General features: G+C 34.3%; 1 protein-coding gene across 3 annotated transcripts in view; it reads right to left on the reverse strand.

Moving 5' to 3' along the window:
- The window catches only part of TMTC3 (transmembrane O-mannosyltransferase targeting cadherins 3), a 61,863-nt gene that overhangs the window by 23,740 nt on the left and 24,538 nt on the right, over positions 1-13,585 (reverse strand). For all 3 annotated transcript variants that reach the window (XR_013337098.1, XM_077772180.1, XM_077772181.1), the window contains exons 7-9: positions 9,695-9,947; positions 4,505-4,653; positions 2,118-2,238 (exon numbers count right to left, since the gene is read on the reverse strand). Coding sequence is in view for 2 of the 3 variants with exons in the window: in XM_077772180.1 (XP_077628306.1) it covers positions 2,118-2,238; positions 4,505-4,653; positions 9,695-9,947 (523 nt within the window). In the remaining variant the exon portion in view is untranslated. The remainder of the gene's footprint in view (positions 1-2,117; positions 2,239-4,504; positions 4,654-9,694; positions 9,948-13,585) is intronic.

The raw sequence follows: 13,585 nt of genomic DNA on the forward strand, positions 1-13,585 counted from the left end.
GATATCCATGAATGGGTGAAGGTGGTCAAAGGAACAGACTTTCAGTTACAAGATAAATAAGTTCTATGGATGCCATGTACAACATGGTGACTATAGTTAACAATGCTGTAATGTATATTTGAAAGCTGCTAAGAGAGTATATCTTCAAAATTCTCATTAAAAGAAAAAGGTTGTAATTGTGAGGTAATAGATGTTAACTTATTGCAGTAATTATTTTGTAATATATCTATAAATCAAATCATTATGTTGTACACCTTAAACTAATACAAAGTTGTATGTCAATTATAGCTCAATAAAACTTGAAAAAGTAATTTAGACTTTCTCCCAAAAGAGAAAAATTTGTGTTTGTAGATAGATAGATAGATAGATTCAGATATATCTCCAATTAACACAGATATTTGTTTGGTATATTATTAGAAATGGAGTGTTTGTTGGAGGTATACCTGGAGATGAGAAAGGAGCCAAATGAATACGGCTTCACCAAATTTACTCTCCCTTTCCTTTTAACATTAATATACTAAAACCACAGCAGTCTGATTTCATATTTTATATTAGAATTTTACTAAAACTTTTATTTGATCAAAGCAGCACGGGGTGCTACCTGGCTCAAACAGTAGAGAATGAACTCCTAATCTCAGGGTTGTGAGTTCAAGTCCCATACTGGACACAGAGTTTACTAAAACGAAAACCAAAAAACAAGCCACAGTGCTGTTTGAAAACTCCTGCTCTGTTTACATTCTTTTAGGAGAGAAGGTATGTGAACATAAGAATATATTTAACACTGCACCATTTATTTTTTAGACTTATTATAAAGTTATTTATATGATCTATTATGGTAACAGGAACCCTGGGATTAAAGTTCTAAATTGATCTGTGCTTTCGGAATTCACTGATGATGGGGATGGTGTTCCGGCAGGAAGAGGATGGTACCTGGCCAAGGAACTAGCTTCAGTGACTACGGCTGTGGTTTTGAGATTGTCTTGGCTTAGATAAGCAAAATTCTTGAAAATTATGGGGATCCATTGGTATTTCCGGAGTGCAGATTAAGAAGAATGGTAATGAGGTCTCTTCTATTTATAAACTTCTGAGCTAGAGGAAAGAATGGAGTTACTGAGACTAAAGGATAGTCATGTGATACTAAACTGATGTCAAATCAAGCAGTCACATTGACTACTGGAATGAGGCAGTATTCTAGTAAAGTCAGGCAATGGACACTACACAAATAGTCAAAAAGAATTTAGAAATTTATAGATTTGAAGAGAAACAGCTGAAAAACAAAGTCAATGCTTTTAACTTTTACAAAAGCCATATTTTATGATTTTTAAAAAGACTTTATTCTCAGATGTTGTCCATCCCACAGAAATGTTTTATCACTCCTTTCTGCCAGTTCCTCTCTTAACTACCATATTGTAACCACTGGTTATCTTCCACACAGTAAGGTGACATTTTTTGTTATGCATTTTATTTCATTGAATCTAAGATGCTATCAATTCTAAGACTTACCATTAAGGAAAAAAAAAGCTACTAATTGTTAAGATGCCTCTCACTGTAAGATTTATTCTGGTTTTAGAGATGTTAGAGGTAAAAATTTTAAAAAAGTGCACCTTCAGAACTACTGAACTATATATAAATATACATAATATTCTTATTTAAGAATTTTTTTAATGTTTATTTTTGAGGAAGAGAAATAGAGCGTGAGCAAGGGAGAGGTAAAGAGAGAGGGAGACACAGAATCCAAAGCAGGCTGAGTTGTCAGCACAGAGCCTAATGTGGGGCTTGAACTCAAAAGCTATGGGATCATGACCTGAGCCAAAGTAGAACACTTAACTAACTGAGCCGCCTAGGCTCCTCTATGGTATTCTTAAACATTTTATTAGCATTTGAGCTTCTAACAACTGTATAGTATTTAGGAAATTATCCATGTATGCTGTAGACATCCAACTAAGTACTATTCAGAGCACTGGTTACATTATATATTATATAAAGAACAAATTTTTATTAATCTTTTAGTGAAGTACTTAAAATAGTTAACTGTCAATTTAAATGTAAACACGTTACGTATGACTATAAGAAATCATTAATGACATACTTTCCTGTTATTCTGGGTAATACTTTACCTTCAAGGCTGACATAAACAATGTATATTCAGACTCCCAATCCCAATTTCTGTGGAGTGTTTTTAAGGCATGAGTGAATATCACCATAGACAGACAAACCCAAGATAGCTTTTTTAATACACTGTTTAAGAGAAAAAAAGAAAAAGAAAAACAACATTGTCTATATCACCAGAAGCATTTTACCTTTCAGAATAGAGGTAAGAAATGTTAAATATCCCCAAATATCATGTTTGAGTTTATTCTAAGGAATGAGGATCATTCTAATAATCATTCAACTTCAAAGGCAATAGCAACGAAATTATGCACACTACCTTCTACTTCAGTCTTCAATTATATTAAATATTCCACAACCTGTCTCTATTTCAAAAATTGTTTAGATAATGATAAACTGATAAACCAACTTTTAAGTATTAACTTTCCTTTTGGGGCCTTTACTTACAACTTGAACATTCTTTTTTACATTTTTTTTAACGTTTTATTTATTTTTGAGAGAGACGGAGACACAGCATGAGCAGGGGCAGGGCAAAGAGAGAGGGAAACACAGAATTGGAAGCAGGCTCCAGGCTCTGAGCTGTCAGCACAGAGCGCTATGAGAGGCTTGAACCCACAATTTGTGAGATCATGACCTGACCTGAAGTTGGACACCCAATCAACTGAGCCACCCAGGTACCCCACAACTTGAACATTCTTAATTGTGTTTATCAAGGGTCACTTTTATCACTGGATGTATTTTAAAATATTGTGGCTTACCGAGACTGCATCTATACCACAGATTATCATGACATTCTTCGAATATTTTTACATTCTAAAGCTAGAGTTACTTATGATAAGTCATAGTAAAACTAACTCTTTATGTAATAGGTACAAATTACTTATATATAGCTTTAGGCTAATTATTTGGGACTCAATTCCTCATGTATAAAAAGGTTATACTTCAATAATCCCTATACTCACATTCATTACTAATGTTCTCGAGTCTATGTTTTTGTCTCAGTAACACAGTTTAACTTCTTTTATTTTGACAGATCCACTTAATCAGAATAAGAATACATGGATCATAAAGAACATGGATACTGGAAGCAGTAAGATGTAAATGTAAATCAAGACTCTACGGTTTACTAGTTGTGTGCTCTTAAGGTAATCTAGTTCAGTAACCTGTATGAGCTTCAATTTTCAAATGTGCATAACAGAGTTAAGGAATGTTAGATTTTTAAAAAAAAATTTTAAATGCTTTTTTAAAAATTTATTTCTGAGAGACAGAGAGAGAGAGAGAGAGTGAGCGAGTAGGGGAGGGTTAGAGAGAGAGGGAGACACAGAATCTGAGGCAGGCTCCAGGCTCTGAGCTGTCAGCATAGAGCCCAACGTGGAGCTCGAACCCACGAACCGTAAGATCATGACCTGAGCCAAAGTCGGATGCTTAATCGACTAAACCACCCAGGTGCCCCAAGGAATGTTAGATTAAATGAGAAAACAAATCTAAAAGGTCTATCATGGCTCTTGGCACCTGGTAAGCACTCAAAAACTGGTAGTCACTATAACTTGATACATGGGTAGAAGTTAAGAGAAAAGGCTTGGTAGTTGTTAGCAAAAATTGTAGACATAGATGAGATCATCCAGAGAGAATATGCAGTGTGAGAAAAAAATGGCTGTGAATAAAACTCTGAGAAATAAATATTTAAAGAGCAGTTATAACAATAAGAATCTGAGAAGAGACTGAGCAGAGATGAATAGACATGTAAGAGAATTAGGAGAGAGACTTTAAACAGATGCCAGGGAAAGAACTTTTAAATACAAGCACTGACTGGATTTAGTTACTAGGATGCAATGATATAGAGCGAAGTCAGAATTCTGTGTACTGAACGACGACTAGGACGTGAGAAAGCAGAGTCAGTGACCATTTCTTGCATATATATAGTGTGAATACTCTGTTCCTTAATTGTTAGTTTGAGGCCACTAGGACATGGTAGTTATGATGAAGAGAGTGATGATATCAAATTACAGATTGCTTATTATATGCATTTTATATATATTAAATCAATATGACTCATTTAAGTAAGAAGGTTATATCATAGTTCACTGCATATGGAAGTGGCAATGGTAATTTGTAACTTAAGTCTCAATAATATCCTTGTTTTCATTTGGGTCTAACTCAAAGTGTGCTATGTCTCAGGCTTACAACAAAATGATATAAATAAGAGAAAGAACATAGGATGACGTAGGTGCCATGGTGCTTTCTTAACCTGAATTACAGAAAAATGAGATGATCAAGATGAAAAATAAAAAGGCATAAAAGTATGACTTACAAAACTAAACATTTTAAATACTTAAATGTATCACACTTAATTCTATAGTTAGTAAGCATTAAATGAACTAATACTTTAATTCACCTTTTGTTTGATATTTTCTGCCATCCATGGGCCACCAAAATACAGAACCCCATGCTAGGAACATATAATACTCGCTCAGCAACAACAAATCCAACTGGGAAGAAAAGGTTTGATGCAGGAATAAATGGTAATGCCATTAGACAAAGTGCCTACAAAGAAAAATAAGATATTTCACTAAAGAAGTATGTGAACATTCAGCAGTTAAATCCAAATATTTTATCATATAATTTGAATAGTGTACTGGTGGACCATTTGAATAATACTGTAAACAATACTAACTTAAACACGAGGAAGACAACTTAGGGATGGTAATAACAGACATCACGATGTATGTCACCAAAGTGAGATCAAGCTGGAACTTATAACCAGGGCTCATCCAATTAGATAAAAAAATATTTTGGGGGAATATATCTAAAATAAGACAATTATATTTATACATCTAACATATATGTGTGGTAAAAATAAACTGATAGTGAAAGATGTTAACAAGTTTTAACGAAACAAAACCAAGCTTGCTAGTTCTTATAATTTTACTACTGTTAACTATGCACATCATATTGGAAATTGAAGGAATGACGTAAGGTGTACTTCACACAAGACAGTAGGCTACTACTTCTGTACCCCAGCACTACTTTGCATAACATTCTGACGGATCATCTACATTTAACAGAGGCTTAGTGTGTGTGTGTGTGTGTATATACATACATATATATACATATATATATGTAAAATGCCCCTATTAAACAGTAGTCTTTTATTCTACAAGAATTTCTAAAAATGTTAACACTGTACATTGAAATAAAACATCATAAAAATTCTTAGATTGTTTTTGCCATTTTGAAAATGAGTTAACATATGGTTTCCAGATTATAAAGCCATTAAAAAAGTAGGATACAAACAGCTAACACACAAATAACTTGTGAAACGAAGTTGGTTGTTATTAGGACATCTGTTTCCATGGATATATGCTTCCACATTGTTACTCTAATTTGTTTTATAGTATCTAATTGAATAACTATGCAAATTGTTCCTTCAGCTTCAGAAGTTTGAGAAGAAAGACTGTATTTTCTTTATTATACTTCGTTAGTAAAATATAGAGATGTACATACACTGAAAAACATACTTTCTCCGTATATCACAAATTAATGACCTGTAATGAGGAAATAATTCTAAAGTACTACCAAACTGCTCAGTATCATGCTAATTTATAGACCTGGAATTTTAGTGGTTTTTGACCAAAAAGGTAAAATATTAAGAGTACATAATTCACTATCCATTTCCCAAGAGTGCTTGATAAAACAACCAGCTAGCTGTGAAATGGAAATATTCCTAACTCTGTAGTCCTTTTCTAAAAACAAACATTTTTTAAAAAATAATTCATGGCTTCCCTATCAATTTTATTTAAAAGAATTAAAAGTGTTATATTCATCCAAAGCTGTATTGGTTATGATGCATAAGCTACATACACAAAAAGCAATTTCACAAAAAAACCTACCGGTTCTTTGATAAGGAATGCCTTTAATGATCAACTTAATCAAAAGTTCTAATATGTTCTCTACTGGTATACGCCAACCTAGGTAACTATGGCCACCATAAGTTCCTTCTTCAGTAATGTAAAACTCTCTTTAAAAGAAAAGGTGTTAGGGGCGCCTGGCTGGCTCAGATGGTTAAGCATCTGACTTCAGCTCAGGTGATGATCAGGTTTGTTGGTTCCAGCCCCACATCACACTCTGTGCTGACAGCTCAGAGCCTGGAGCCTGCTTCAGATTCTGTGTCTCTCTCTCTCTGCCTCTCCCCCACTTGCACTCTGTCTCTCAAAAGTAAAAAACATAAAAAAAAAAAAAAGAAAAAAGAAACAAAGAAAAGGTGGTAGTGGAAAGCTCAAAGAGTTTCGAACAAATCTCTTTTACTTCCTACTTCCTATGTAACATAAGATAAATGACTCAATTACGTTGCCAGTGTTTCTTCATAAATAAGGATTAATAACTGCTTATACTGTTGGGATACATGTGACATTTTATTTAATAAGTGCTTAACATGGTATCTGGTACTTGGCAGGTACTCCTCTACCCAATCCCTTCCATAGATCTTCAGAAAATGTCACCATAAAAAATAACGTGTTTGGGACTATCTTAAGGCAGTCAGTTATACCTAAGGTCACAATGGTTCCTTTTTTATACACATAAAATTTATATAAATCTATGCTTACTTCATTAGCACTTATTTTTTATTCAGCTTACATTACATAAATCATTATTTGCCAAAACTTTAAATTCACCCAACCTTCCTTGTTTTTCCTTTCTTTTAGCAGAACCTCAGTTTTGGATGTGTTCTACCATATATCTACTCTGTTGGTATTTACCTGAGCAACAAAGTACTACTAGAGACAGTCTCAAAGGAGAATAGATTAGTATCATCATAAATTCATGATCATCAACTTCAAACTGATTCTTAAGACTATTTGGAATTTCTAGGCTTTTTTGTTAGGCTCCCTCCCACTCTCCTATATTTTGAATCTTGATTACTTTACTCAAACTTTTGATCCACATCACTTTTAGCAGGTGACTGTACTTCCAAAGTTAGAGAGAAAACTAAAGCCATAAGACAAGAATCCCTTGAATTGCCTGCTCCTATACCTACCAATGTCCATATTCATGTGTATTTCCACCTATTCTGCGACGTTAAGAGGTGTCTCCATCTATCTCAAGCCAAACCTGACCTCTATCTACATTGCCCTTGATCCTCACAAATCTCACAATTAGCCATCCCTTCATTTACTTAGCCACCTTCTAATCACTGTATGGTTCCTATCCATCTTCAAATATGCTCTTGTCTCCCCAACCTTATGTATCTCCTTTGACAACATACATTTTAGTTACCTTCCCCATTCATTATGTCCTTCAGGTGTAAAACAAGTTCCCACACTCTGAGGAAAGCACTTTTATAGCCAAGGTAACAAGTACCTGGTTTTAATCCCACTTAATCAATCAACAGTTCAAATCAAGGAGTATGTTTTTGCAAATCAACTATTTAATGATATACCCTGCTTCTAAAAGTCAGCCAACTGAGTACTCCAATGAAAGTGATTCTCCTACTTCTGAAGGTACACTAAATATAGAACTTCATGCTTCCTCCAAGCTCTACATGAGATTATTAGTCTATTATGCTTGAAGCTGGCATAGTATTCTCTCACTTAGGTAGTAATCAATTCAAGTTTGCTCATTTTGTAAGATATTCAAAGTTGAGTTACCCTACAGATTATCTACAGTAGGAATCTTCAGGTCTTCATCTCCTAATCAAATTTCTCCACAGAAATAAATTTAAGTAACTAATACACCTAAAAAAGGTCAAATATAACTGATCTCACTTTTCTGCTTCACAGCATCTGTTAGTGATAATCATTCCATCTTTCTTGAAACATTTACTTACCTTTCTGTCCACTTGGTCTATCTCCTACTTTGGTTCATTCTTCTCTACACAATATCTAAATATAGAAGCTTTCTTGTTTATTTTTTTTATTTATTTCTATTTTTTTCTCAAGTTAGTTAACATACAGTGTAGGCATGGCTTCAAGAGTAGAACCCAATGATTCATCTCTTACATGACTCCCTGTGATCATCCCGAAAAGTGCCCCCCTTAATGCCCGTCACCCATTTAACAGCCCCCGCCATCAACCCTCAGTTTGTTCTCCGTATTTAAGAGTCTCTTATGGTTTGCTACCTCCTCTGTCTTTATCTTATTTCTCCTTCCCTTCCCTTATGTTCATCTGTTAAGGTTCTCAAATTCTACATATGAGTGAAATCATAGGATATCTTTTTTTGACTGATTTGTTTTAAGCAGGCTCTGCACCCAGTGTGGAGCACGACATGGGGCTTGAACTCAGGACCCTGAGAACAAAACCTGCACCGAGATCAAGAGTCGGATGCTTAACAGACTAAGGCACCCAAGTACCCTTAAATATAGGAGGTTTTTTTTTTTTTTTTTAAAGAATTAGTTGTAGGTTACTTTTCTTTTCACTCTACCTAGCCCCTTCAAATATCTACTCAGGAAGAATTAAGACCAAATACGCTAAGGCATTAATTATGTGTATGAATTATCTTCTATGCATCTAGAATAGTAATAGCTGGTTACGATCTTTGAGAAAAGTGACAAAACCCCAGTTGAAAAACCTCTATAATCTCCCCCCATAGACTATATTAATCACATTCTGGTTTCAATTACTATCTCTACGCCAATCAATCAAATTTTTATGTGCAGCTTAGGCATGTCCTCTGAACTCCAGGTGCTATTCAAATTCTCCACTAGGATGAAACTCAACAGATTAAAAAATAATAGTAAAAATGATCTTTCTCCCAAACCCTATTTCCTTTCAATCTTCTCTATATATCACAGATTAACTTCAATTTTTCCAAAATGTCAGTTCCCTGGTAATCAGGGCCTTCTATTTATTTTTTATCATATTCTCAGTGCCTAAAATGCTGCCTGGAACACAGATAACAACAAAAAGCTTTTACGGAATGACTAAATTAACCTGGTGACTACAGCCAGGTATGATGTATTTGTAAAGCATTAAAAACACTTTCTGGCATATAGCAAATGCTCAAGAAAACATTAAAGCTTATTATTGTCTTCAAAAACTAAAAGGAAGAAAAAGCAAAATTGTTAGAAGTGACAGAAAAGTAAGAAATTTACAAAGAAATACATCTCTGAATAAGACGACTTTGTAAATAATCAGTCCTCTGAACACCGTAAAAAATATCTCACAGAATAATGAAAGTCTTACTAATGAGAACTAAAGGGTATATGTTTCTAGCTGTCTATCTTATGTGACACTCTTCTCTGTGTCAAGAAAACAAAGTATATAATACGATCAATTTCCTCAAAAGAAGTGAATAATCTACTTGTATAAAGAAACAGAAGATAATGATGCCAAAAGCGATGCTTCATGATATCAGAGTTCCTACCAATTAGGGAAATTCATAACCAGTTTTTATTTTACATACTGAATATATATATGCCTGCATCTGAAATGCTGTTATATATTAGGATAACCTAAAATATATTAATAAATTAGGGTGATGCTGAATATACAAAAATACTGTTTCTGAAGAAGATGCTTCGACAAATTAAAGGTGGTCTCTAAATCAAGTGAATGTTATATCATCTGAAAAATTATTAAAGTTTTCTTACCATTAAAACAGTCTTGGAGGAATCACCAGGGTATCTGAGACTGAATACCCCCAACGCCCCCAAAAAGCAAAAGAAAGTAAATGTGGCAAGATTTCGAATATCTAGAAATGACTCTATAAGTGGTATTGTTCCCATGGTCCAATCACAGCAGAGTTCTGAAGGATTTAATAGAAGCCAAGCATTCAATGGAAGGAGGTAGTTAAAAGTTAGCTGCCTTGTAGGAGTTGGGCTTACAGCAGCTGGGTTATCAAACCTGTATAAAGATTGAAAAAAAGTTATTTAATCCAAAACACGTTTCAAACACAAAATTATGTAACATATAAATAAAATACCAAAAAAAGCAGTATTTCATATGTAATCTCACTTAAAATGACAAAATATTTATTATGAATACCTCATCCTCACTGGAGTTCAGAGTGTCTAACCTTTATGAAATATCTAGTTGAGTATCTATGAAAAACAGTTTGAAGGGCAACTAGGTTACCTATTTCTAATTTACTACTAGAATAATTCAGACATGTGTACTCTGCAGAAGAGCTTTCACTAAATTTCCCGATTAAAAGCAAAAAGAAGCATTTTATTGTTGTAGGTGTTATATGAGTGCTTCTGAGAACACTGATCAATGTTTTCTTCTGCATGAGATGCTTCTTTCAGCACTAAATGCTAATAAAAATTATACTTCCTTGAAAGAATTAATATGTTTTTCTTTTGTCATGGACAGAAAAAACTATATCACCCATGAGATTTTCCTCTTTGCTTAGACTTTTAGAAAGCTGAAACCAAAAAAAAATAAATTAAAAAAAATTAAAAAAAAGAAAGCTGAAACCAAATTTCCAGTATAGAAAAGTAACTGTATTTGCCCATATAACATTTTATTTGTATTCTTTTTCTCTCAGTATATACTAACATAAGCTTATACTTTTTTTCCAGCATTTATTTAAATTCTAGTTAACATATATGGTAAAACATATGTGGTTTCTGTGCAGAATTTAGTGATTCATCAATTACATATAACACCCAGTGCTCATCTCAAGTAGCCCTCCTTAATAACCATCACCCAATATCCCCCACCCGCCTCCCTCCATCAACCTTCATTCAGTTTGTTCCCTATAGTTAAGAGTCTCTTAGGGTTTACTTATATCCTATATTTGTCCAGGGCATAATATATTACATATACATTTCATTAATTCAGCCTGCTTCCTGCAAATTAAGTCAAGTCACAGTCAAATCATTTAAGTATATTTAAAATGAATGACATCAGATATTCATTTTTTTAGGCTACATTCAAAATTTTATTGGTTTTATTAACATATAGTCTTTAAAAAACCCAATTTTTAATTTTAAAATGAATAGGTTAATTAAAAAAAACAACATCTACCATGTATTTGACTTGGTCTTCCTAAAAATTTAAAAGGCTGAGAAAAAGTAAATATGATTTGAAGAAATAATATCATTTTTAAAACTTTCATATTTGAATGGAGATGAAACAGAGATGAAAAACAGTTGATGCAAATTCTCTAAAAGGAAAAATAAAAACAATAACACTGAACATGAGGGTAAAGAAGGAAATATAAAATATATATTTACAATTCAATCTCTTTCCCATATTTTACTATTTAAAACAGTTGGTTCAGTTTATCGTGGCTAGACTCAGAAGTAAAAATTCATGAAGTTAGAAAGTAATTATTCTTTAAAGAAACAAATGCTACTGAAAGGAATAATTACGTGGAAATGTTAAAAAGAATGTAAGAGAATTATCTGAATAAAATTTTATCCTAACCAGGGCCAGCAATGCATTATCATGGATAGTACCCGAGCAAGATTTTGGTCTTCTGTTAAAAAAGATATTGCATGTAATGTTAGTCACTTAAATAAAATTGGATAAGGAACTAGTATAAATTTCATTTTACTTTTTATTTTTTTGAGAGAGTGTGTGAGATAGGGAGGGGGAGGGAGAAGGGGAGGGGAGAGAGAGAGAGAGAGAGAGAGAGAGAGAGAGCGAGAGAGAGAGAGAGAGAGAGAGAGCGAGAGAGAGAGAGAGAGAGAGAGAGAATGAATGAGAATCCCAAGCAGGCTCTGCACTGTCAGCGCAGAGCCCAATGCAGCATTTGATCCCATAAACTGTGAGATCATGATCTGAGTCAAAATGGAGAATTAGATGCTTAACTGACTGAGCCAACCAGGTGCCCCTATAAATTTCATTTTAAGTTTTACCTGAATAAGGTGAAATGGGAAAATGCTAAATGTTAGAGCAGGAAAACAAGATATGTAGACTGTTAAATTCAATAACTTTTACTTCTAGTCTTAAAGGAGTGAAGAACTGGACAAGATATCAGTATCAGGCCAAGAAAGACAATGATACCTGAGAGAAGGAAAAAAAAAATGAGGGAAACTCTACCTGGGAAGTTCAATACTTGGATAAAGCTTTTAGTCTGTGGAGCAGTCACGGGGAACCCAGTGGAGCCTAGGAGTATCCCTGAGTTGTGAAGATGGAAGTGGGATCCCTACCTAGGAGCCCATGGTGATAAAGTCCGTGGGGAGAATACCAGAGAGAAGAAAGCTGCTGAGAAAGAGAACTCAGATCTATAGAGGGTCTCTCTCCAGTTTGTATTACTGATGAGAACTGATCGGCATATATATGTGAGGAAATACTTAAGGTCAGTGTAGTGGGTTAAACCACGTCTCTCAAACATTCCTGTCTACCCAGAACCTCAGATATTTTCCTTATTTGGAAACAGGTTCTTTTTTAAAAAAAAACTTTTTTAAAAAATATTTTATTTACTTCTGAGAGAGAGAGAGAGAGACAGTGTGAACAGGGGAACGTCAGAGAGAGAGGGAGACACAGAATCCGAAACAGGCTCCAGGCTCTGAGCTAGCCGTCAGCACAGAGTCTGACACGGGGCTCGAACCCATGAACCATGAGATCATGACCTGAGCCGAAGTCGGACACTTAACCGACTGAGACACCCAGGCGCCTCTGAAATAGGTTCTTTGTCAATGTAATTAGTGAAGTTAGGATGAGGTCATACTGGATTAGGGTGAGCCTTAAATCTAATGTATAATGACTGCAGTGATACAGTAACACACCAACACACCAAAGACTGCTAGCAAACACTAGAAGCTACTAGCAAAGAAGCATGAAACAGATTCTTCCTGAGAGTCTTCAGAAGGAACCAACTGTGCCTGACACCATTTGGACTGTGGCCTTTACCACTGTGAGAGAATACATTTCTGCTGCTTTAAGCTACCCAGTTTCTGGCAATTTGTTACAGTAGCCCTAGGAAAAAATAATACAGTTAGGAAAGTACCTCGCAAAAGAATTAGATAAAAATTCTCAAATACCATACAGAGCTAGGAATAATTCCTCAGCAGCCAGAATGAAAATCCACATAAGTCACAGTTTATCAGACAGAATCAGTAGTGGAAGAAAATTAGCCCTATCATAAATGCTGCTGCTGGGGTCTCATATAAGAAAGCTCAAGAGCAAGACTAGAAGATGAAACATTTCTCAAACAACTTAAATGCATCCCAGAATAAAGCTCTAAAATATTTATAGGAATATATTAAAGTAAAACTCACATGTGGCATCTACTAAAAAATTGCTGGGCATGTGAAAAAGTAGAAACATATAATGAAGAGAAAAATTATTCAATGAAGAGAAAAATTATTCACTCTAAACTAAGAAATGACACCCTCAAGAAAATTAGTAGACGAGGACATTAAAGGGATGAAACATATAGAAAAGGCTTAAACAGAACTTTTAGAGATGAAAACAATGTCTAAAATAAAAAAGAACTAGAAAAAATTAAAGGCAGACTAGACATTGCATAAAAAAGATTAGTGAACTTAAATACAAAGCAGAAGAAACAAAATGAAAACAGGGAGAAAATA

Source organism: Crocuta crocuta, unplaced genomic scaffold, assembly GCF_008692635.1.
Source record: "Crocuta crocuta isolate KB4526 unplaced genomic scaffold, BGI_CrCroc_1.0 scaffold216, whole genome shotgun sequence".
Taxonomy (NCBI): Eukaryota; Metazoa; Chordata; class Mammalia; order Carnivora; family Hyaenidae; genus Crocuta; species Crocuta crocuta.